The 22,955-nt window shown below is 44.1% G+C and overlaps 3 protein-coding genes across 5 annotated transcripts; 2 read left to right on the top strand and 1 right to left on the bottom strand.

Annotated features, from left to right (window-relative positions):
- Nucleotides 1-278: 278 nt before the first annotated feature.
- On the top strand, nt 279-4,863 carry get4 (guided entry of tail-anchored proteins factor 4). Its single transcript, XM_028957858.1, has 9 exons — nt 279-472; nt 1,436-1,514; nt 1,586-1,667; nt 1,751-1,900; nt 1,994-2,132; nt 2,254-2,394; nt 2,585-2,660; nt 2,755-2,827; nt 3,239-4,863. The coding sequence occupies exons 1-9, from the start codon at nt 330-332 to the stop codon at nt 3,325-3,327; spliced, it is 972 nt and encodes a 323-aa protein (XP_028813691.1). The 5' UTR covers nt 279-329; the 3' UTR covers nt 3,328-4,863.
- Nucleotides 4,864-5,309: 446 nt separating this feature from the next.
- vps35l (VPS35 endosomal protein sorting factor like) lies at nt 5,310-15,890 on the bottom strand. Of its 2 annotated transcripts, none has more exons than XM_028957844.1 (30): nt 15,832-15,890; nt 15,492-15,591; nt 14,541-14,723; nt 14,142-14,258; nt 14,037-14,061; nt 13,829-13,905; nt 13,591-13,719; nt 12,680-12,764; nt 12,538-12,594; nt 12,334-12,430; nt 12,118-12,165; nt 11,940-12,033; nt 11,661-11,861; nt 11,453-11,499; nt 11,087-11,198; nt 10,777-10,893; nt 10,641-10,694; nt 10,461-10,541; nt 10,318-10,380; nt 10,029-10,114; nt 9,762-9,842; nt 9,601-9,664; nt 8,593-8,691; nt 8,215-8,292; nt 8,018-8,132; nt 7,779-7,918; nt 6,465-6,630; nt 6,211-6,329; nt 5,992-6,138; nt 5,310-5,880 (listed from the first exon to the last, which is right to left on the bottom strand). In XM_028957844.1, exons 1-30 carry the CDS (start codon nt 15,858-15,860, stop codon nt 5,782-5,784), a joined length of 2,910 nt encoding a protein of 969 aa, XP_028813677.1. In that variant the 5' UTR covers nt 15,861-15,890; the 3' UTR covers nt 5,310-5,781. The 2 variants fall into 2 exon arrangements, with proteins under 2 accessions (XP_028813677.1, XP_028813667.1); XM_028957834.1 differs by having other exon boundaries at nt 12,334-12,442.
- Nucleotides 15,891-15,921: 31 nt separating this feature from the next.
- Nucleotides 15,922-22,934, top strand: zdhhc16b (zDHHC palmitoyltransferase 16b). 2 transcript variants are annotated; one of them, XM_028957883.1, is made up of 11 exons: nt 15,922-16,060; nt 17,733-17,980; nt 18,557-18,751; nt 18,894-18,982; nt 19,064-19,092; nt 19,339-19,472; nt 19,956-20,051; nt 21,234-21,319; nt 21,412-21,535; nt 21,612-21,682; nt 21,755-22,934. In XM_028957883.1, the coding sequence occupies exons 2-11, from the start codon at nt 17,741-17,743 to the stop codon at nt 21,855-21,857; spliced, it is 1,167 nt and encodes a 388-aa protein (XP_028813716.1). In that variant the 5' UTR covers nt 15,922-16,060; nt 17,733-17,740; the 3' UTR covers nt 21,858-22,934. The 2 variants fall into 2 exon arrangements, with proteins under 2 accessions (XP_028813716.1, XP_028813724.1); XM_028957891.1 differs by lacking the exon at nt 19,956-20,051.
- Nucleotides 22,935-22,955: the final 21 nt, after the last annotated feature.

A 22,955-nucleotide genomic window follows, 5' to 3' on the forward strand; every position in this document is an offset into this window, starting at 1 on the left:
AAGAAAAACACTTATTTCACAAATTTTACTGAATTTATTGGGAGAACATGGTTCATTTATATGAATGACAGCGCAACATTTTTTCCGGTATTACAAAATAACATTCTGACATCAAGAAAGTAAAGATCTATTAATATTTTTCGAGCTCGTGTTATGGCAATGAATCTGTAACTATGGTCTGTTAATTTGAAAAGATGCGTTCAAAACAAAACGAGTCCCCTCATCACACATCAGGTAACTTGGGGTAAATCTGCGCTACGGCGGGCCGAGAGGGACAAGCTTCCTCTCCGCACCGAGCGCAGGTTGAGTTGAGAAGGAGGCTAGCAACAATGATGTCGGAGCAGGAGGCTCTGAAGGGTTCCAGTGCCAGGAACCGTGGCGGGGTCCAGCGAGTGGAGGGGAAACTGCGCGCCAGTGTGGAGCGGGGCGATTACTACGAAGCTCATCAGATGTACCGAACCCTTTTCTTCAGGTAAGACTGGCAAGCGACGGACGGGGGAGCCTAAAAATTGTCACCGGGCCTGCTCTTCCAGATCTTTCTACCGGTCGACTGAACGCAGCGACGTCGGTTCTGATTGGCGGGTTGTTCGTGTGGTCCTGCCTCTTTCCATGTGTGCGTAGTTATGTGTGGACGCGTCAAGACGTCAATCACGTCAAGCTAGTTAAAAGAACCAGTTACTGTTAGCTTAGCAGGTGCTAGCCGGGACGTTTGCAATGCCGAAAGGCACTCGTACTAACATGTTCGTGACTCAAAAATGCCAATGTTTCCGAATCTGCGTTGGCATTGCGTTGTTTAGCATTTCTCTCTGTTGAGTTCCACTAGTTCCAGACAATTTCGGTTAGACATCGAATCAGTGTTAGCAACGTGGCTAATCGACTGTCATGGATGTGCAGGCGCTGTGAAAGCAAAATAAAGCTCACCCGTCAGTATATTTGTCCATATTTGAACGTGTCCGAAGCTAGATATCTGGCGTTTTCCGAGTAGCTGTGTTTCAAATGAAGGCTCCACAAAACACTCCTAACTTCTAACTAGCTGTCAGTATGGGCCATTTGAGCTATGACACAATTTAAACGACAAAATGACGTCGGTTCTTGTCAGAAAGTAGGGCTGCGTATCATCGAGAATCCGATACGATACATATCGCAATACAGACGTGGCCGTATTGTGTTGCTATATTCCATGCATGTATGAAGAACGCCACAAACACGTGCATGAGGCTCTTCTGAAGTATCACAGTGTAACTATTATACACCATATTACTCTTTTCTCGCGTCTAGTGTCTACTACTTATCTTGCGTCTAGTCTACTTTTACGATTTTTTTTTTTATTTACTTGTCCGGGGTACATTTTGCTGCCTGACATGACCATGAATGTGACATGCACCTCTTACCATTTAACACTGTTTGTGTGTGTGTTTGTGTGTGTGTGTGTAAGGTATATGTCGCAGTCTAAACACGCAGAGGCCAGAGAGCTGATGTGTAACGGAGCTTTGCTCTTTTTCAGTTATAACCAGGTAGGATCTAACCACAGGCATTTTACCTAGCACCATCTCTCCTGTGCCACTAACGCCACGGTCTCTTCCAGCAAAACAGTGCTGCAGACTTGTCCATGCTCGTTCTGGAGTCTTTGGAAAAATCTGAGGCAAACGTAGAAGAGGATGTTCTAGGTCGGTAGAGGTTTTTTTTTTTTTTTTTGTCCATCACGAACTGCCTGTCATTTAAAATGTTCTACGCGTGACTCCGTTTGCAGAAAGTCTTGCGAAGCTCTTCAGCTTGATGGACCCCAACTCGCCTGAGAGAGTGGCGTTTGTGTCTAGAGCCCTTAAGTGGTCCAGGGGAGGCTCCGGAAAGCTGGGACACCCCAAATTGCACCAGCTCCTTGCTGTCACCTTGTGGAAAGGTACAGACCACGTGCTTGCCTGCTGATGACCGTGCCGATTTGTACACTTTTCATTAATTCTTTTCCCTTCTTTGTGTGTGTGCGCGCGAGCAGAACAGAATTACAGTGAATCCCGCTACCACTTCCTGCATTCCTCTGACGGTGAAGGTTGCGCACTGATGCTGGTGGAGTACTCTGCATCGCGGGGATACCGCAGCGAGGTGGACATGTTTGTGGCACAGGCCGTCCTACAGTGAGTCTCCCACTTTATCACATTTAGTGCGTGTGTGTGTGTGTGTGTATATTTAGTTTTTGTGCAGTCTGACACATGCTCCTTTTCTCTCCACCTCTTTCTTATTTTCTAATGCTTTCAGGTTTTTGTGCCTGAAGAACAAAAATAGCGCATCAGTAGTTTTTAGCACGTACACGCAGAAGCATCCATCTATAGAGAGCGGGCCGCCGTTTGTGCAGCCACTTCTCAACTTCCTGTGGTTCCTGCTGCTTGCTGTTGACGGGTAAGAGTGCATATACAACACACAATGACATTTCATTGCTTCTTCGCGGAGTCGGACCGAAATGATACGACAGTTTTTTTTCTTCTGGTCTTCTGTCTGGTCAAACTGTAATAAGTGATACGTTTGTTTAGACTCTGATCCCTTTGAAACCTTTCCGTTAGAACGCGGTCCTGTGTTCTGTCTGTTGCAGAGGAAAGTTAACAGTCTTTACGGTGCTGTGTGAACAATATCAGCCGTCTTTGAAGAGGGACCCCATGTATAATGAGGTGAGGTTTGGCACGAGTTTCACGTTTTGTGTTGCAAGTCTGGATTCGGGGTGTTTAATCTGTTATGTGTTTTCTTGGCTCTCTGCTGCGCCAGTACCTGGACCGAATAGGGCAGCTGTTCTTCGGCGTGCCACCAAAACAGTCATCTTCATATGGGGGATTGCTAGGTGAGCATGAATATTTGGGGACGATTTGGTTCTGATATGAAGAAGATTTTCTGTTGAATTAAATGCTGCAGTGATTTTGCAGGTGTGAGGTTGGTAGGTGGTGAGGTGGTAACTCTGGTTCATAGGTGGTAACTCACCTATGAACCAGAAGACCCAGGTTCAAATCCCATTTACGACCATTGTGTCCCTGAGCAAGACATTTAACCTTAAGTTGCTCCAGGGGGGGACTGTCCCTGTAAGTCGCTCTTGACAAGGGCGTCTGATGAATGCCGTAAATGTAAATTTACTGTTGGATTTGATCAGCACATATTTGTGAAAAAATTGAGAGACTATATAATGAGTGTAATAATTTATAGCGCTTATCTTTAGTTCCACCCGCTGCGTCCTCAACGTTGTGCCTCTGTGTTGCAGGAAACCTGTTGAACAGTCTGATGGGCTCCGGTGAGGAAGAGGAGGGTGAGGAAGCTCACGAAGACAGCAGCCCCATTGAGTTGGATTGAGGACAATGCAGAGGGGAGTTGCAAGGTGGACACTGGTCACTCTCCCATACGTCAGACCTCACCAAAACTACCGAGCTGCGCATACGACACCCTCCCTACATGGTCCGGACTGTCCAAAACCATTTCCCCCTCTCGCCTTTTTCATCCCCTAATGATCTTTAATATATCACTTTTTTTCAGTATTTGGACATCTGTGTAGATTGCCTTTAGGGGGGGGGGGCACAGAAAACCAGAAAGAAATACGCAGCGACCTTGCCGGACTATTTCCAGATTTCTTCATTTACCATTACAGTCTGATGGCTGTAATCTGCTGCTGGGTGCACACACTCCCCATCCAGCACTCACCCTGCAGGGGCGGGCAGTCTGGGTAATAAACAATTCACTTATAACCCATGTAAGCGTACTTTTGGGTTTCTCTGTATGGCAAGGTCAGCTGGTGTGTGTGCGTGTGCGTGTGTGTGCGCACGCGCGGATGGGTGGTGTAATTAAACTGCAAAGCACAGACTGTGTGTGTGTTCGCGTCTTGATGAATGTACAGTTCCAGGCATGCTCATTGCAATGCGACTTTCCTTAGAGAATTTTCAGTGTTATGTACCGCCATCTTTTTTGTCTCCCCCTGGTCAGGAACATTAACTGCGACATAGTTTCAACATGGGGAATAAACACGATCGAAAGCGATCTCGTTTGTGCTTTCAGCTCTCGAGTGCGACCAGTTTCTGCGTGAGTGTTGTGTGTATTCTACCAGGAGGGTGTTGCAACTTAACCTTTGAGCTTGGAGTGAGTCTCCCACGGAAGGGGGAGAGTCTGCTTGACACTAAAATGAATTGTCACATGCTATCCGTCTTTACATCCGTAAATCACGGGGGGGGGGGGGGGGGGGCACAAAATGCGAAAGGCCCACAAAACGACACTAAAACAGCGTTTCTGAGAGGTTGGGTGAGAAAACACTTTCTTTTTTTTTTGTCGTATTAAGCACCCAGCCAAGGGCTGAGACTAACATCTCCATCAAACAGGTGCAGCGCAATTGAATCACATGACACTGGGCGTGGCCACAACTCTCCATCGACTTCATTAATTTATTCAGCCAGTGACAGCACTTGACCAGTTATATCAGAGCACAGTGCGGACAAATGCAGTTGCAGGCGCTTCGCTGTACTACAGACATGCAGTTAACACACAGATCAAATATGAATTACAAAGAATTTTTTTGTAATGTAACTGCAGTGTTTTTGATGCGTGATAGTGAGCGGCCAGAAACGCCTAAGACTAGACTGTACGTAATAGTTTACTGGGAATTGTGTAGGTTTTTATTTGACCCAGAATGTACTATAATTTACTTTTTTTTTCTTTTGTGGTCAGTCCACCGTGTACATTTACAGGTCAATTATAAAAGACCTCCAGGACAGCTACTGGTGTCAGACCAGATGGCAAAGGTACATTTATACATACAGTGTGGTTGTGTTTTGGGATATATTTGAATTCTAAGAAGATTGCTTGATTTAAATTGAATTAATAAACATGCAACTGATTACCCATCATGCCCTCTGCGATGCTTGTCTGTGACCAGCCTTTCAAATAATGTCAGAAATTTAGCATTAAAAAAAAAAAACAGTAACAGTAAGACCACGGTTTGAATTGTATGCGGAAATACTTTTTCAGATTAAAAAAAAAAAAGGAAATGATGATATAATCGTATGCAAATGAACAATGTGAAATCAATTTTTCCCAGAAAGGCAGAATGTGGTAAATTTTTTGCGTGTGAAATCTCATTTTTGGGGCAGTGGTGGCCTAGCGGTCAAGGAAACAGCCCCATAATCAGAAGGTTGCCGGTTCGAATCCCAATCTGCCAAGGTGCCACTGAGGTGTTACTGAGCAAAGCACTGTCCCCACACACTGCTCCCCAGACGCCTGTCATGGCTGCCCACTGCTCACTCAGGCTGATGGGTTAAATGCAGAGGACAAATTTCACTGTGTATCACATGTGACAATCACTTCACATTTATGTTCTTTTTCTGTTCCAGAAATCCTCTCTTAATTTGACAATGAATTTACAAGTTACAACAACGCAAGATAAAGGATTTCTAGGTTTTGTATTTTATACTGTGAACCATTAAACATATAAAGTGAGTGCGCACAGACATTGAAGTTAATGGCAACTGATTTAAAAAAGAAAGTGGCTACAGATAATCAGAAATCAGGCAATTTCAAGATTTGTATAACTTGACCCCAATTATAGCTAACAATGTATATTTTGGCTGTTCCTCGCAATGGATGTGCAATAGTTCTGCAAAATGGCACTCAAGGACAGAAAGTCCAGCATGAAGCCATTGGGGTCATTAACAACAGTTAATCTAAGTTCCAGGAAGACCAGGCATGGATTTGTATTTAAGGTCCGGATTTGAAGAACGGCATGTTGGACCAGCATAGGTCCAGACAAAGACAGACTGCTCCCATTCAGGCTCGAGATTGCAGAGACAGACGTGTGATCATGTCTGAGAGGTGGACCATGTCTGAATGCTGGGCTTGCTGTTTAATGTGCTCCAGCGTCCGGACCTGACGATGGGGGGGGAAAAAAAAAAAAAAAAAAAAAGATTTAAGGCTGACAGCAGAGATTCGGCAATGCCGTGAGACGCATGAGAAAGCGTGCAAGCGCTCGATCCGTACCGAAGTGCGCGTGTCGCAGTAGCCGTGCTTGTGGCTCAGGTTCCAGAGGTTCACCGCCAGCTGGTTCAGCTTGGTGTTTCGTAGGTCGCCGTGGGCCAGCAGGCAGCCAAACAAAGCGAAGGCCAGACTGCCCTGCTTGCGTATGCTCTGAGAAAAGAAGAAAAAACGGCTCTTCTGTTAACACTGAACCTACGTCAATGAAACATGCCAAAACTTTACCTCATCCCTGCCCAGGCCCTTCAGGTGGTCCAAAACCTGCCCGATCAGAGTCTCGCATAACTTGTTGACCTCGGCAATGAATTTGGGGTCCCCGCCATAGAGTGTTTCATTGGAGTCCACTGGGACAGAGAGGGATAGTGCAGTGATCAGCATTTTAATTGTATGAGGTGAAGGTGTGGGTTGCAGGAATGGCAATGTTGCATTCGTGAGGGTGTGTAGAAAAATGGTATTTTTTTTTTGAGCATCTTCAATACCTTTTGGGATGGAGTAGAGGTAGCTCTCCTGGCTCACAGCAGCCAGCAGTGGAATGGCGTTGATGTAAACCCGGACTTTGGCGTCACTGTTTTCCTCCCAGGTGTAATCCTGCACCATGTTCAACAAGCCCCTGACCAGGTACAGCACGCCCTGCTCCGGGTGATCCTGGAAAACGCACCCCAGGCAAATCAGTTTAAAAAAAAAAAAAAAAAAAAAAAAAAAAAAAATGCTACGATTCTACATTCACTTGGATGAGTAGCAACTCATCCACAACAAACAAAAGAAAATGTATGCTGTTCTCCATCAGTAGGTCACTGTGGCCTCAAAGATCTTCTGTGTGGTGAAAACATACACATACACTGCATGGCCAGCATAAAAAAAAAAAAAAAAAGGTTCTGGTTGTGTTTGATTTCTATTTAAAGACTTATATTAAAGGTCCCCAATAATGAAAAGTTCACTTTGTGAGATTATTTAACATAATGTCCCCTAGCCTGTCTATGGTCCTGTATTGGCTAGAAATGGCAATAGGTGTAAATAGGACAGTCGGATCTGGAATTTGTCCCCTTATGTCATCATACGGGGAAAGGTTACCTCCTCCCGTTTCTCATGCTTTTCCTGCCTAGAGATTAACTCCACCGACCATCATGGCTTCCAAACGTGCAAAGCATTGCAGTTGGTCATGATTGGATGAAAAAATCAGCACAAATGTATTTTAGTTCAGTCATGCAAGACTGAAGAACCAGTGGGTTCATTTGGCTTTTTCTGGAAAAACGCAGACACAACTTCCTGCTTGCGGCAAACATTGTGGTTGGTGAATGGTGTTCATTTCCGTGAACGCCCTTTGAATTTCTGTGAATTTCCACGAATGCCCGCTCAACTTCTATAGGCCTCTCTCCTCCTCGTTTTCATTTAAAGCTACAGACACCGAAACGCGCGTCCTGGGGAAATCTCATTGTGGGACGGGCTAAAAGTGGCTGTAATTCAGCACCACGGCTGAGTTTCGGAATTAGACTTCGGTTACAGTATTAAGGGACAACTAAGGCCGATATAAAAGCAAAGAAAACAGTTGCATGACATGAATTTAAGTGTATTACTTTTTCCCCACCTTTAGGGTCATTTTTTGTTATTTTTGGATTAAATAATACATTTTAAAAAGTACAACAAGCAGACATCAGTGAATCCGGTCAAATCTCTGCTGTTTTTTAGCCAAACTATGTTTGACCAAAACTTGGTTAACTGATTTTCACTTATTTTACTTATGTTCTCATCATGACCATATGCCCCCCCACCCCAAGCGTTTAGATGCGGCTCACCGGCACCACGAGCAGCGTGGACAGGAAGTTACAGATGAAGTCCAGCAGGAATCCTTCTGATGACCGCTGTTTACCCTCTATCACAATGTTCCTTGGCACCTCGGGCAAGATACCTACCGCTGCTTTCAGAAATGCGTCAGCTGGAAGAGAACACGGAAGGGGGGCGGGGTTTATGATGTGAAAAAAAGTGGCCATTTTGCAAAAGAGACTGCACATCGGGAATGCTTAAAAATGCTGACCTTGGGACAGACACTGATTGGCCAGGGCCACCTGTCCCGACAGCAGGTAGAGGTTCAAGCGGCTGAAGAAGCTTGTGAGGGACGGAATGGTGATGAAGCTGTAAGCAGCACACGCCTGAGAGAAGAAGAACATTGGAGTTCACCGGCCGACAGGACTGCTTGTCACGTTGTCATGTTTTCATATGAAGCAGACAGACCCGAACGAATGCGGCTGTCTTACGGGAGTGGCTCCCTCTCATGACCCGTCTGGTTTCCATGGCGAGCTGATTTACCGTCTGACAAGAGACGGACACGACTGTGAGAGGCGTAAACGTCTGACAGGGCAGCTGTTCAGTTGTCAACAGTGAGGACTACCTGTCTTTGGTTCATATTCCTGGGGTTATAAGGGGTTGATAATTGTTAATAAAAATAGGTATTGTGTTAATAAGAAAAAGCGGGAAGAGTAGTCACAAAGGGACTTGCAGTCAGGGGTGTGGTTTCATCTCTGTACAGTGTTCCAGGTACTATAACACACATATTTTCACTGCCCCTCTCATGCTCAGTCAAAATAATGGCCCCATTGTTGGCTCGCTCACGTGTATGAGCTGTATGATGACAGGCTCAAGGTTACAGAAGGTCGCCCGCGCCTCCACGCAGAAACTCAGCTGCTGCTCAAAGTCCCGGCCGAATGACACCTGAATCAGACAAGAACGGCAAAACGAAATGTTTCAAATATGTTTTTAAAATTGTTATAACGACTCACATCGTACTAATTCAAATTGCATGCAACTCACTAAAGTGTACAGGACAAAATGCACAGAGCTGTAAAAAGTCACCTATGCTGGCAGACAGACATAAAACGTATAATCGATGCATCGCGATGCAGACGTGGACGATATTGCATCGATGCAGTACAGAACATAATTTATTTTATCATAATGACGTTGATTTTCTGGCGGTGGAATAAATATTCTTGTATTCTTCGATGTGAAAGCGGCATTCAGTCCGCACTCACCTGATGCCACGTATGTCTGAACCAGGCGTTTTTCTGCCATTTGTGGAGTCATGGGAGTGCGGACTAAACACAGACCGTTTTTTTGCTCATTGATAGAATCGTGAGACCAGAGAAGATTTACATTAACAGCATTATCTCCCTTATCCAGAGCGACTTACAAATCAGTATTTACAGGGACAGTCTCCCTGGAGCAACTTGGGGTTAAGTGTCTTGCTCAGGGACACAATGGTAGTAAGTGAGATTTGAACCCGGGTCTTCTGGTTCATAGGCGAGTGTGTTACCCACTAGGCTACTACCACTATCTGTGAGTCAGTATTTAGTAGTGAGTCACTAGTCAGTAGTTACAAGGAATCATGGGACCTCCTGGAGACACTCAGGGTTAAGTGTCTTGCTCCGTTACACAATGGTAGTAAGGGGGGTTTGAACCTGTGACTGTGGTCTTCTGGTTTATAAGCGACTGTGTCACCAGCTAGGCTACTGGCCCCATCAGGATATAGCCACACCTCTACTAAACTGTCCATGGAAATGTGATTATTATGAAGTCCAAGACGGGGGCAGCACACTGAAATTGAAAGAAAGAGAGACTGACCATACGGATGAAGCCGTTTATCAAGAGGGCCAATGAGCGTTTCTCGTCCTCCAAAGTAAGAGCGCTGAGACAGAAATCAGGGTGCAAGGCCATCAGTAGTCACAGACAACACACTGATAAATGCTTAACGTGCACAGAAGGAGGACAAAAAGAGCGCTTACTTGACAGAGTCGTGCATGGTCTTACAGACATGGAGCAGCGCATTGAGGATGACTGGGTCCCGGGTCGGCTCCTGCTGGTGTCTGAGCGAACAACACAGTTAGACAGGCCTCAAAGCAATCCTTTCCTTCAGAGGAAACAAAGACGTACGCAAGAAACAACTTTTGGTTGAGGTGAATTATTCCAATATTGTGTGCAGCCACAGGGTGGTAATACTGAATATTAGAAAAAGAACGGGACGAAATTGAACTTGACAGCAGGACACGTACTTGATGAAGACATCTATGATGGAGCGGCACACCTCCACCCTCACACTGTCCTTCTGGAACATGTCCATGAAAGGCAGGAAACGCTCCTGGAGAATGTTGAGAGAACTTTTTAAGAAACCATGTTCTCCAGACAAGGGGGCTGCTGCCATCTAGTGGACTGTTCTGATACAATTTTTTTTTTTTTTTTTTATCGATTTAAACCTCTTTTTGTGTGATTTTGTGCGCCGCCTAATAGCTGTTTACATTAACTGTAGTTTCTTTTTTTTTTATGGCCAGACTGAGGACTCACCATTGAGAATAAGACTGAAAAGTCATGGATGTAGGTTAAGATCTTCCTGATGACAGACTGCAACTGCAACAGGCACACAAACTCGATGACCATCCACACCATCTTAGCTCACTAAAGCAAGTGCATATGTTGATCCCGATTACCTGGGGATACGCCTCCTCAAAGGCACGGTCTGGGGTCATGTGCTTGATGATGTCGGCGAGCACAGTGTTAACTTCCCGTTTCTGAGAGGAAGGGATATCAAGGAATCATGTGACCTCAACTCCATTATGTGATTAAAAAAATATATATATGTATATTTTTAAATAAAGTACATGACTCACAGTAAAGTGACGACAGGTAAACTCCACCCAGATATCCGCACAGTTGATATAATCCTAGAAGAACAAGGGATTGGTTACCATCCGTTTCCCTCGCCGGCAGTGTAGAGTAGTTTTTTGGGGGGGTTTGGCTGTGTACCTGCGGACTGCGCACTTTAGTGATTACTTTCCACGCCTCATTCAGAATAGGCAACCTCTCATTCTCCGGCGGGTCTGCTGAAGCAAGACTACGGCCCAGGGAGCTGAACAGGAGGTGCTGCGTGCATATATGAGACAAGTGCAGATTCATCTAATTAACACATTTGGAATGTGGTAAACAATAGAAATGGCTACAAGACCACGAGAAATGTCGTAATTAATTCCCAGCATATCTATCGATCTGTCTAATTTATATGTTTCATAGATATATTATAGTGGAAAAAAAGAACCCTAGAGAATAGGACCCTCACCTTAGGAAAGCCTGCCTCATCACACTCTTTAATCATCCCGATGAAGTCAGTCGCTCTGGTGGCAACAAACTCGGCACGGAAGGCCGACATCACCGAATTCAGCAGCAGTGCGCTGTACACAAACAGGGTCAAGTTATGATATCACAGTTGGTTCAGACCTCGGGAATGACACATTTGACGATGTCCCTCTGGTACCTTTTCCTTACGTTCTGTAAAAATTGGTTTTATAATGGGGTATGGGTGACCACATTTACACCACAATTTTTTTTTTTTCTGTTTTGGTATAAAGTGGAGGAACAGAAAGGTTTCAAAAGCAAAAAAAAGATTCAATAAAGCCCTGTTGAACTATTGAACCGACAAACTCACTTGTTTCCCAGCTTCTTACATCTCTCCATCATCTCCGTCAGTAGAGCCTGTAACAGCAAACACAAATTTAGTAGGTCAGATGTTCTACTTTCCCCCAAATTTCCTCACCACATCTGACCACTGTAGCAGATCGGTTGTGTTCTATACTCAGTAGGCAGCCATCCCCCAAAATATCCAGATTGCAGCCCCTTGGGTTAACAGTAATCACCTCAGGGGCTCTGTAAGACACACACTGCAGGATCCAGTGGATGGCCGGAGAGTAGAGGGTCAGGTAGACTGGGATCTCCACCCTGTGCATGACCAGCTGGTTCTGGACGCTGTCGCTGTGGATCTGGCGGAACGAAGCCAGCAGGTCGAAGAAGCTCTTGTTCAGGCTGTCCTTCAGATGGGGAGCCACCTCCGTCCCAACCTGGAGAGAGAGAGCGTCATTTAAATTAGTGGCTTTTAGATGTTCTATAATTAGCTAATTCATGGAAATTTCTCTCACCCGACACAGGTAAGCCCTGGCATACACGGCCACAAGGGGGTCTCCAATTCCTCTAATCATTGATGTGAGCCTGGGCAGTGTGTCTTGGATTCCCCTGGTAAAAAGAAAAGAATTGAAATAACCAACATGGTGGCATGAGAAGTAAATGTTTCCTGCTGACAGTGGCGCGCAGACTCACGATCTGGACAAGAAACGGTTGCACTTGAAAATGGCAGCTTCAACGTATCTGTGTGTAAAGTCAAGGGCTTGTGTCCTCAGGGCAGTGGTGGCCTAGCCGGTAATGAAACAGACCCGTAATCGTGGCTGCCCACCAAGAGTGATGGTTAAAAGGACATTTCGCTGTGTCACCGTGTGCTGTGCTGTAGTGTTTCACAATGTTTTTTAGCCAGGATACAGTCGTGGAATGAGCTCTCGGATGGAGGCGATTTTGAAGAACCAGTTGAGGCACGTCTCCTTGGCTGTGTCGTTCACATCTTCAGCAGAGAAGGTCTCTAAATATGGGGCCACACACACACACACACACATCTCATGGAAGCACTGCGCTTATTGCAGGTTTGAAAACAGTGCCCCACATGCTGAAATAAAGCAGTCTTAGTACCTGGTAAAGGATGCGGGTCTGAACACATGGACCAGATTCTCTCGTACACCAGACGCCCTGCGAGAGAATAGGTATAAAAAATATGAATAAAATACAACAGAATTTGTATGAATTCTATGGTCAGCAGGCCTGCGCCACTCACCAAAGGTGTCCAGGATGTCTGTGATGAGCACAAATTTACTGGGGTAGAACTGGATTACAGATGTGTCCGACAGAAGCTTGGAGCACTGATATAATGATTATAAAAACAGAACTTATTACATTGTCATGAAATGGATATTGTATATATGCACTCAATTTTCTATATTATTGTGCTACATACGCTACCAGTCAAAAGTTTGGATGCACCTACTCTCTGGCCGTTAAGGAGACTAAGATGGAGCCATTTTGAAGAATCCAGTGCAAGAAACATATTTTGTATTTTTGCAGCAGGAGAAAGTGAAGAACGTTTGATGAATCCGTTTTTTCAGTGTGACCTCTTTTTACTTTCACTTTGGCTTTGTTCCAATTGTAATCATCAAAAGCCGCTTCATGAGATGCTCATTAACATGAATTAATGATAAGAAAGTGTTCAGCATAATAAACCTTCAGCACTGTTGGAAACCGACCCCGTTGTCCAACTTAAAGCCAAGAAGCCAAGAGTGTGAAATGCTGCAGTCACAGCAAATATTTCTTGTTTATTACACAACCTTGCCTGTCCAGTGCCTTCAGTTTTGTTCTATAATGTAAAAAATTAGTAGGTGAATCCAAACCTTTGACCTGTGGTGCAGTTTTACTAACTTATTCAAAACAGAGGAGGAAAAAGTACGCATGTTCTTTACTCAAGTACACGTAGATACTTGATGTGTTAGGCCTTATCAGGGCTCTTAGTTTTGTAACTCAAAATCTATAGAAACAGAATGAGAATTGCTGGTGTCTTCCTCTTGTAAGTCGTTTTGTATAAAAGTGTCTGCTAAGTAAAGTTTACCTGGGTTCCGAAACATACTTATAAATGTAAGAAGTAGGCATGCAAAGGACAAATGTTAGAGAGCATAAGCAAAGATGAACAGTAACCTGAATGACAATTTTCAAGGCTTTAACTTTCTGGTCTGTGGCCCAGGCTTCCTTCAGTGACTGGTTGAGCTCTTCAATACGGTTGATGTAGTCCTGCTGGGACAGGTTCAGCAGCTCCTTCTGAGAGCCCTGAAAAAGGTACAAGCCGGTTACATGGACGCTCAAAAGCAAATAGAAGTGAATGTAAACACGATTACATTACTATAGCATTTATTACAGTGATGCTATGAACACTGACCTCTTCAAGATCATCTAACTCTTCAAGTCGGGTTCGGACCTTTTCTGACACAGCGGATGTAGGGCTGGTCACCTTTCCTGGAGAGAAAAAAAAAAAAAAAAGACAGCCCTTCAGCCAGCAGGCATTGTTAAATTCACTGTGCAACACAATTATTACAGTAATAACAACAACTTTTAACGTAGACACTTGCAACACAACATGATCTCACCTTTGTCTAAACCCATGAAGAGGTTCTAGAACAGAGAGAAAGGTGTTTAGAGAGGGGGATGTTGAGCAAGAAACTTGCATGCAATGGCATTTGAACTATACTCACAATAGACAGCCTCTCGGTGGTGGTGAACCTGGCAAGGATCTCCGCCCGTTTGGCAGACCACGGCTCAAAATCGGCACCCACTTCCTCCTCTCTCTCCTTCCGCCTTCTTCCCAAATCCTGCGAAGCACATATTACACATCTGACATCTCTGTTTCATTAAATAAACCAGAAAATTTAAACAGGATGTATCATAAAATTAAATTAAATCCATATGTTCCAGTTAAGGTGTGGAAGTTAATGCGTGGCTGCACTTTAACCTACTGCTTACTTTAAATGGTAAATATGACTAGACTGTATCTTTATTTAACATTGCCTGTCCTTTTTTTTTGTGTCATTTTAGACACTGGGTCATAAACCCTCAGATAATTTCTGTTGCATTTTTAGGACAGGACGCCTAACCCCTGCTGAAGAGCTGTGGGAAAGGGAAGGGGCGTCACTGGCGGAGGCTGCGGCGAACATGGACAGCGGATCGGTGCCGTCCAGCATGGAGCTGAGGGGGTCAGGGGCCACAGAACTGGAAGAGGAGGAAGATGATGATGTGCTTCCTTTGCGCCTCCCGCGCTGCGATTTAGTATCAGTCACCTAGAACACAGGTGTGACAAGTTCACATGATGAACTTAGAACGTCTCTTATCAAGCTAACTAGCATCTTGATATTAGCATTTAAACAAGAATGTGGAGCTCATAAGAAAAACCCCTCATACACAGGACCAATTTTAGCTAGAGTATTTTTTTGTATCGTGTAGTGCTTTCAGCTACTTGAAAGTGAAATGATTGTCATTGTGATACATTGCAGCACAGCACACGGTGACACAACAAAATGTGTCCTCTGCTTTTAACCATCACCCTTGGTGAGCAGTGGGCAGCCATGACAGGCTGGGCAGCCACTGCCGGGGAGCAGTCTTCGCTCAGTGGCACCTCTTCGGATCGGGATTCAAACTGGCAACCTTCTGATTACAGGGTCACTTCCTTAAACGCTAGGCGATCACTGCCCCAAGTCACCATGGAGATGCCGGGGATTGAACCCGGGACCTCAAACATTTGTTAAGAACTATGTGCACACTAGGAGTGGCATAAACAATCGACATGTCTATGACACTTAATTTGGTGATAAAATACTTATACAGTTCAATCTATCTCTATTGTGTCACAAAATGAAGTGACATGATGAAATGCGTGCAGTCATTTATTGCAGAATGGACAGTATGTTTGATATTTAATGTGTTATGGAGACTGAAGAAAATGTACCGTACAAAGTAACTATACATTTTTTTTTTGGTTTAAAAGTGTTTAAAAGTTAAAACGGGCTTCCTTGAACCGTCACACGTCCCATCTTCCTGCGCATACTTACTGTGATGGGCTTAAGGGGATGATAGTCACTGAGGTCCAACGAGGCGCCATCGAGACGACATTTCTGGAGCTCGTCCTCATATTTCCGCACACGGGAATGCCTGTTAAAGCATGCTTACTGAATACTGGGAATTGCATTACATTATTCGTGCATGATTAATATTGTGACACGGAGGTTGTAGCGATGAACAAATCCTTGTTAGCCCTGTCACCAAAATTACACGCGGCCACTATTCTAGTGGCTCTTTCTTTTCAATGAACAAATGATGACTTTTGCAAAGCCGAGACATGAACAATAAGAGACATGAACATATTAACCGGAAAAAAAGAATCTCGCTCACCACTTCACGGCGGCCATTTTTCCTGTCATGTGATCGCTTCCGATTCCGCGCAGCACAGCCTCAGTTTCCCAGAACGCACTGCGGCCACACGCTAAGAAGCCGGGCTAGCCGCCTCCGCCTGATGACGAGCAAGGTGCTTGCTTTTATATTGAAAATGTTTTAATTAGACACAATGGCGTGAGCCATTTAAGATGCAGTAACATTGGAAGCGGACGCGTCCCCTGTACGGGTGAGTGTGTGTGTTTTTTTTTGTTTTTTTATGTATTTATTAACATTAATGTTCAGGCTTCAGGGGAAATTAGCCATCGGCTGCAGCACTACAGCACTGCTCCACCTTCACCTGGTCTCACAACATCCATGTCAGTCTGGACTGTCTGAAGCACAGCTTTAGATTTTGCGTTGTTCTATTTGTAATGCATTACATTGACACACGTCTAATATTCAGCAGGTCCAGACTTCACTGGACTTCAGAAGGTAGCCTGTAGTAGATCCTGTAAGCTGTGAGGTGGTGCCTCCATGGGTCAGACCGGCACATCCACCATATTCACTTGGTCAGCAGCAGGGTGTAGGTAGGCGGCGCGTCTCAAAGTAACCTCCATCCAAACCGCCTCCACCGGCGTGCATTCCTCCTGTAGGTTGTGCTGGCATCATGTCTTCCCCAAGTAGGCAACACCAAAGCAACCCAGCCCTCCACGTGGTGTAAAAGAAGGGACCTCGCCCGTTCTTCTGTAGTCTGGTTGTGACGCTCACGCGCCCATTGTAGGCCCGTGTGGTGGTCACCCAGACCAGTCTATGTGTACGCAGCCCCATAAACAGCAGGCATGAACTTCTATAGCGATTTGAATTTTGTTTTTATTATATTAACACAACATAAAAAGAAAAACTTCATCTCTCCAACCACCTATTTATTCCTGTTTTTCATTGTACAACTTATAATCTTTTCAAGTGTAAAATTCAAAGTTATTACTCTCGAAAAACACCAGATATTAAGTAAAGGCAGGAGCTCTTCTGGACTGCCCACGTTTCAGGTTCTCCGGTTTGTCTTCCTTGTACCACTTTCACTTGCTGCCAGAAACATTCCGCCCAGTGACGGGCACAGATGTAACCAGATGTGACCAATAATGTCCACATCGCATGTCAGTGGTCCTAATGCTGCGGCAGGACTTGGCTCCATTCTATTGATTATCTACCTTCTCTTATTTGCACGTTGTTCCCTAACGTTCCCCTTCCTCTTTGACTTGGTTGGTATTATGATCTTTCCGTTATTCCATCTGGAGAACCGACTCGGATCGCGTTGTCTATTTGCTTTATTGGCCACAAATAATAGCGTCATTGTTGTGCTGCCTCTTTGGGCCGTCCATGAACTATTTATTAGACGACATTCTGGAGCGCTCAGGTAAGGAACCCCCACCCCCCCTCCTTATCTTCGTAAACAATACTCACTTCCAAGGGAAAAGACGGCCGTATCAGGTGAGCCGGTCTCTCTAGGAAGAAGATGAAGAAGAAGTTCAAGTGACGGAGGGTGTAGATCCTGTTGCCTCGCTGCACAGAAAGTACGGTGGCCATGAAATATTAAAGGGCGGCGAAGGTCCTTGGAGGGCACGTGTTGGCCGTTCGGCACGTACCCGGGATTAATTACCCGCCCCGCCTCGTCGCTTGTAAAAAGAGCGCTCTCTTTCGTTTGATTACCTTCTTGCCTAGGTGCTTCGGCTATGGGGAAACGCAGTGAGTTGCCAGATGTATTCTGGGTCGCACGCTCAGTTTCGGGGTACAGACACAGGGAGGGGGATGAACGAGGGGGGGGGGGGGGGGGGTCGTTGGATCTGTTGCTGTTCTGCCCCTGTTCTCCCGGCTGCGCTTTTTACAGCTTTCCTCTCCCTCCTCCCTGTCTGTACCTGTAGGAAGAGGGATGCGGAGCTGGGGCTGGTTCGTCTCCAGGGTCATGCGTCTTTCCGTGCGCTGGTGCCGGCTCTGCCCTTGGCGGGGGCGCAGCAAGCGGGCCAGGAGGCTACGAGAGCTCTGGAGCTACGGCCGGCTGCTGCTGAACTCCCTCTATTTTAACGTCCTCACCAACTCTGACACGGTGCTGGACTGCGTGTTTGAGCCGGTGTACTGCATCGTGGACAACGTGACTCGCTGGTTCGGCGTGGTGAGTCGCTTAGTTGGGGTTAACACAGACTATAATATATAAAGATATTGTAAAAGGTGTGACTTGTCAGTGAGATGTGTCATTTTTTACCAACAGAACCTAATTCACAGAAGTAGAAAAAATTAAATACTGAAAACACCGTTAACTTTGTGCTATTTAGGGCTGCAACAATATTTTTGTATTGAAGTATTGTATTTGTATTTTTTCTTTTCTTTTTTTTTTACCCTGATAAATCATAGTAATAATAATTTTATTCCAACTTAACACTTTCATTAGATCAAAGCTTAAAACCACAGAAACATTTGTGATGTACATGAAAAATTATATATATATATATATATACACACACACACACACAAACAAATATTACTACTGATCAGACAGTTCAGTTTCCAACTGTATCCAGTTTCAATCAGTCTTTGAATTCCAAACACTATTTTAATACAAAAAATACTGTATTTCAGTCTGCTTGGAGAAGTGCATTTCACACGAGGATGCTTTTAATATAACAATTCAGTTTGTTGACAGTTGGATATTTAGTTGAATTTTCAAAATTTTCAAAATTTTTGCTCCTAGGTGTTTGTGTGTCTGGTGATTCTCCTCACCAGCTCAGTCGTGCTCATCGTCTACCTGTGTGTCCTGCCCCTCATCTTCGAGACCTACCCGACACACTGGATCCTCTGGCACCTATGCTACGGACACTGGAACCTGGTCATGGTTGTTTTCCATTACTTTAAGGCCACCACCACCTCCCCGGGATACCCACCACAGGTGCTTCATCTTGTTCTGCAGTCGGGCGTATTAATGAATTAACAGCCCGATGTCAGTTTATATTTCTTTGTTCTTTTTAAAGAAAACAGTATCCCAAATGTTTTAAAAAAAATTCTTTATTACTGTCTCCTTCCTTCCTTAGGAAAAGAGTGACGTGCCATCGGTAACGATATGTAAGAAATGTATCGTTCCTAAACCAGCTAGAACTCACCACTGCAGCATCTGTAACAGGTGAGAATGACTTCCTCCGTCCTTGTTACTGTGATTAACATTAAGAGTACCCTGAAGTAGAAAGCTTTTTTTATTTTACAGATGTATTCTTAAAATGGACCACCACTGCCGTATCCTTTAAGGAGATAGAAACCAATGACTAAATGTTAGTCATTCACAAAACATTGAATTATTTATGTTTTTTTTTTTGTTTTTTTTTTTTTTTACAACGTTTTGCACTTTTGTCCGATAATTATTTAGCCAAATCCTAAATCGAAACATTCAACCAAAGAACATCGACATTTTGCTATGGAAACAGAAGACCATATTAATCTAACAAAAACTTACCTTAAATAAAAACTTAACCCTTTCTTCAGCGTGGCTAAACAACTGTGTTGGACACTTCAACCATCGCTACTTCTTCTCCTTTTGTGTCTACATGACTATGGGCTGTGTCTACTGCAGCATCAGCTCCAAAGACATGTTTTTTGACGCCTACAATGCTGTCGAGGTACGGACTAGCTTTTTATACTGCCTCTGTTTTTATAAGAATGACTGACGAAGACTGCTATGACCATACGTGGAATTTAGCATAATTTCGCATTATGAATTGTATTTTTTATTTTATTATTAAGACACAAAATTAAGAGATTTTTATTTATAAAGACATATCTACAGCAGTTTAATTGCTATACTTTCTAAAAGTAAATACTTATTATTATTTACCATAAATGCTATGAACAATTTGTATTGTTTTCCTGGTTTCATCATGGGAACTTGTTCAGTTAGGATATGTACATTTTTATGCTACTAACATAGTAAATAATGTACATTTCACTCGGAATCTCTTTAAAGGCTCTTTATGTGATGACCAAGTTCACCCAGCCACTTTTGCTCATCTTTAAAACTTTGTAGCAAGATCTAAATTGAACAGAGTTTGTGTGGAAGGTTTTCACCATGGCCCTGTGTTTCTTCTCTGCTGCTCCCCCATTAGTCCTTCAGGAGTATGGATGTGCAGATGCAAGGAGAAAGAGTGATTGGGGCGGGGCTTCTTTTTAGCCTCCTGTCCCCTGGATACACGATGGTTCAGGTAGAACATATAAGGACTGCCAAGCACTCTGGGACTATTTACCACCAGATCCCCTTGTGAAACGTGTGTGTGGTTTAGAGGTGCAATGTGTAAACACTTTAGTTATTAAAAGCTAACGTCAATGGAACAGAAAACGACATTGTTTATTTTATCTGAATATACTATTATGGGGAGTTGCACCATATATCTATCCATCACTTTCACTTGTTTCACTTTTTCTTTCCATCCACATCCTTGTTTAGAGCTGGACCACTTTTTGGTTTAATACTGCCCCCTATTGGATGGGGTAAATTGAGTAATTCCTTAAGGGGCCAAAACTTGCACATTGCACCTTTTAGTATCTATACCCCATGCTACTGACAAATTTACCATGAATCAGAGCTTTGTCCAAGGGGGAAAGTGCCATTTTGTTGCATTCACAATTATTGAATTGTTTTAAATTTCCTAAATGGCAAAATGAGATTATGGATGTGTTTTTGTTGCCAAAAAAACCCAAATCATTTATGGAATAATATCCCAGTCGTTGCTAGTACCTTGTTCTAGTTGCAGAAAGCTGTGGTTTGTAACGTTTCCCATGGTCAGCGTGATGTAAGGTGGATAGACCATGTAGGATGGTAGTAGCCTAGTGAGTAACACACTCGCCTATGAACCAGAAGACCCAGGTTCAAATCCCACTTGCTACCATTGTGTCCCTGAGCAAGACACTTAACCTTGAGTGTCTCCGGGGGGGGAATGTCCCTGTAACAACTGATTGTAAGTCGCTCTGGAAAAGGGCGTCTGGTAAATGCTGTAAATGTACATGTGTCTGACCAGGTCGGTCTGTCGCATCTAGCCAGTCAGATATCTGATTATTCTCACTGAGCTGAAACTGTGATGATGAGGGCATGCTGTTTGGTTTTGATCATTTATTTCCTAGAGTACCACAAACTACACGCCCAGTACGTACTGTGGTCTGTGGCTTAACTGATTAAACGGTCCACTTTGCTGGACTGAAGGTATTAACCGTGACCCTTTACCCACAATAGCATTTCTTCCCTTTTCTAGATAGACGTCAATGCGCTATTTACAGATGCAGTATTGTTTTGATCATTTGGAGCATTGGGGTAGGTGGGGTACACTCAACATTGGCAACAGTTTGTTTGAGAGCATTTCCGTTTTTTGCATTTTCTTTCCTCTCTGAAGAGTGAATATCAGACTTCACCACCACCCTACACTTTCAGGGAAAAGATGTTCCACAAAAGCATCATTTACCTCTGGGTACTTACAAGGTGAGAGTTCACATATGCTTTGTGAACACATAAGTTTTATACTCGATAAATTTGAGGGTGAGCTGTCCTTCAAATGTGCCGTTTTGCTGCAGTTCTGTGGCTGTAGCTTTGGGAGGCCTGACACTGTGGCACGTCGTCTTGATCACTCGAGGAGAAACAAGCGTAGAGCGTCACATCAACCGCAAAGAGACCAAGCGACTGCGAGAGATTGGAAAGGTGAGTTGCAGAGGCCTCCACTGATTCTTCTCCTGAGAAAGCCTCACCATTGCGTTTATTATAACCCTGACAACAGGTATTCCGAAATCCATATCATCACGGCAGAGGCCAGAACTGGAAAATATTATTTGGTGTTGAGGAGAGGAGGTAAGTATATACATTATAACAAGAATTTGAAGTTGATTAATAATTGAGGAATTGAACATTTGCGTTTAACAGCCACTGGCTGACTCGAGTGCTTCTGCCCTCCAACCATCTGCCTCCCGGGGACGGCCTGACATGGGAGTGTCCTGCCTACAGAACAGACACCATGACCATCTGACCCCGTGGTCCACATCTTCTGGCCACTTACGCCTCACACCAGCACCCCCAGCCTTGGGAGAGTTTGTACTAATGTACAGCCCCCCCCCCAAAAAAACGGCTGAAATACTGTTGAAATGGACACTTTCTTGTGTACAAATGAGGTTGTATCTGTGCGTTAACATGAATGTGTTTGTGCTGAGCGCAGTGCCAAAGACCTTCTCCAGTGTGGTAAGCTGCCGTGAGCCGGGACCTTCAAGCGATTTAATGTTTTTTTTTTTTTTTAGCTCTCTGTAATGATTTCACTCTAATTGGAGGCATGGTGATCAGATCACAGTGCAAGAGCTTAGCGCACGACCGCAGTATTGCTTGGCCAAATTTCTGGCCTCAGACAAAAGGGACATGTCAAATCTACACTTTGGCTTGTAGAGCTTGTAGAACGTCTGGGTCTCCAATAAAACATCTAGCAGTTTATAGCGAATAAACCAGATCTAAATCAAATAAAAAGAGCCTATTTCAGTAAGGCAGCAGCTTATTTAAAACAAGGAACTGAAATGCTGCTCCTTACAGTCCTTACATCCCCAAAAATCTGTTCAGTGGCTGGAGCAAATGAACCCCCAGGCAGGGGTGGGGAACCTGATCCATGCAGGGCCAGTGTTGGTGCAGGTTTCGGGATGACCCTCCACCGAGCCAATAATAAAAGGTGCACAGAACCGTGATTGGAAGGTCATTACAAAAGCCCGACCAACCCTCCATGGATCAGGTTCTCCACCTGTTTTATTGTATGAGTCATCTGCTTTAGACGCCTCAAATTGCAGCATCAGTGCATGTCCAGTACATTTCCAGTAATAATATAGTGTCACATTTACATCTTGGAAGGTTCATGTTGTGTCTGTAAAGCATATTAACGATAGTGTCATTAGAAGGACATAGTGATGTTTCGAAACCACTTAGTTTGGTTAAATTGAGCACTTTGGGTTTGAATACAGCAAACTTGTGAGCTTAGTGGAATCCAGGAAGAAACTTGGGTTTGCTTCATTAGCATTGTGACTGAACTGAATGTTTTGTATCATGAGTTTTATAAACTGACTTTGTGACATTTGTAACTTTTTTTTTTTTA

Source organism: Denticeps clupeoides, chromosome 2 (assembly GCF_900700375.1).
Source record: "Denticeps clupeoides chromosome 2, fDenClu1.1, whole genome shotgun sequence".
Classification (NCBI taxonomy): Eukaryota; Metazoa; Chordata; class Actinopteri; order Clupeiformes; family Denticipitidae; genus Denticeps; species Denticeps clupeoides.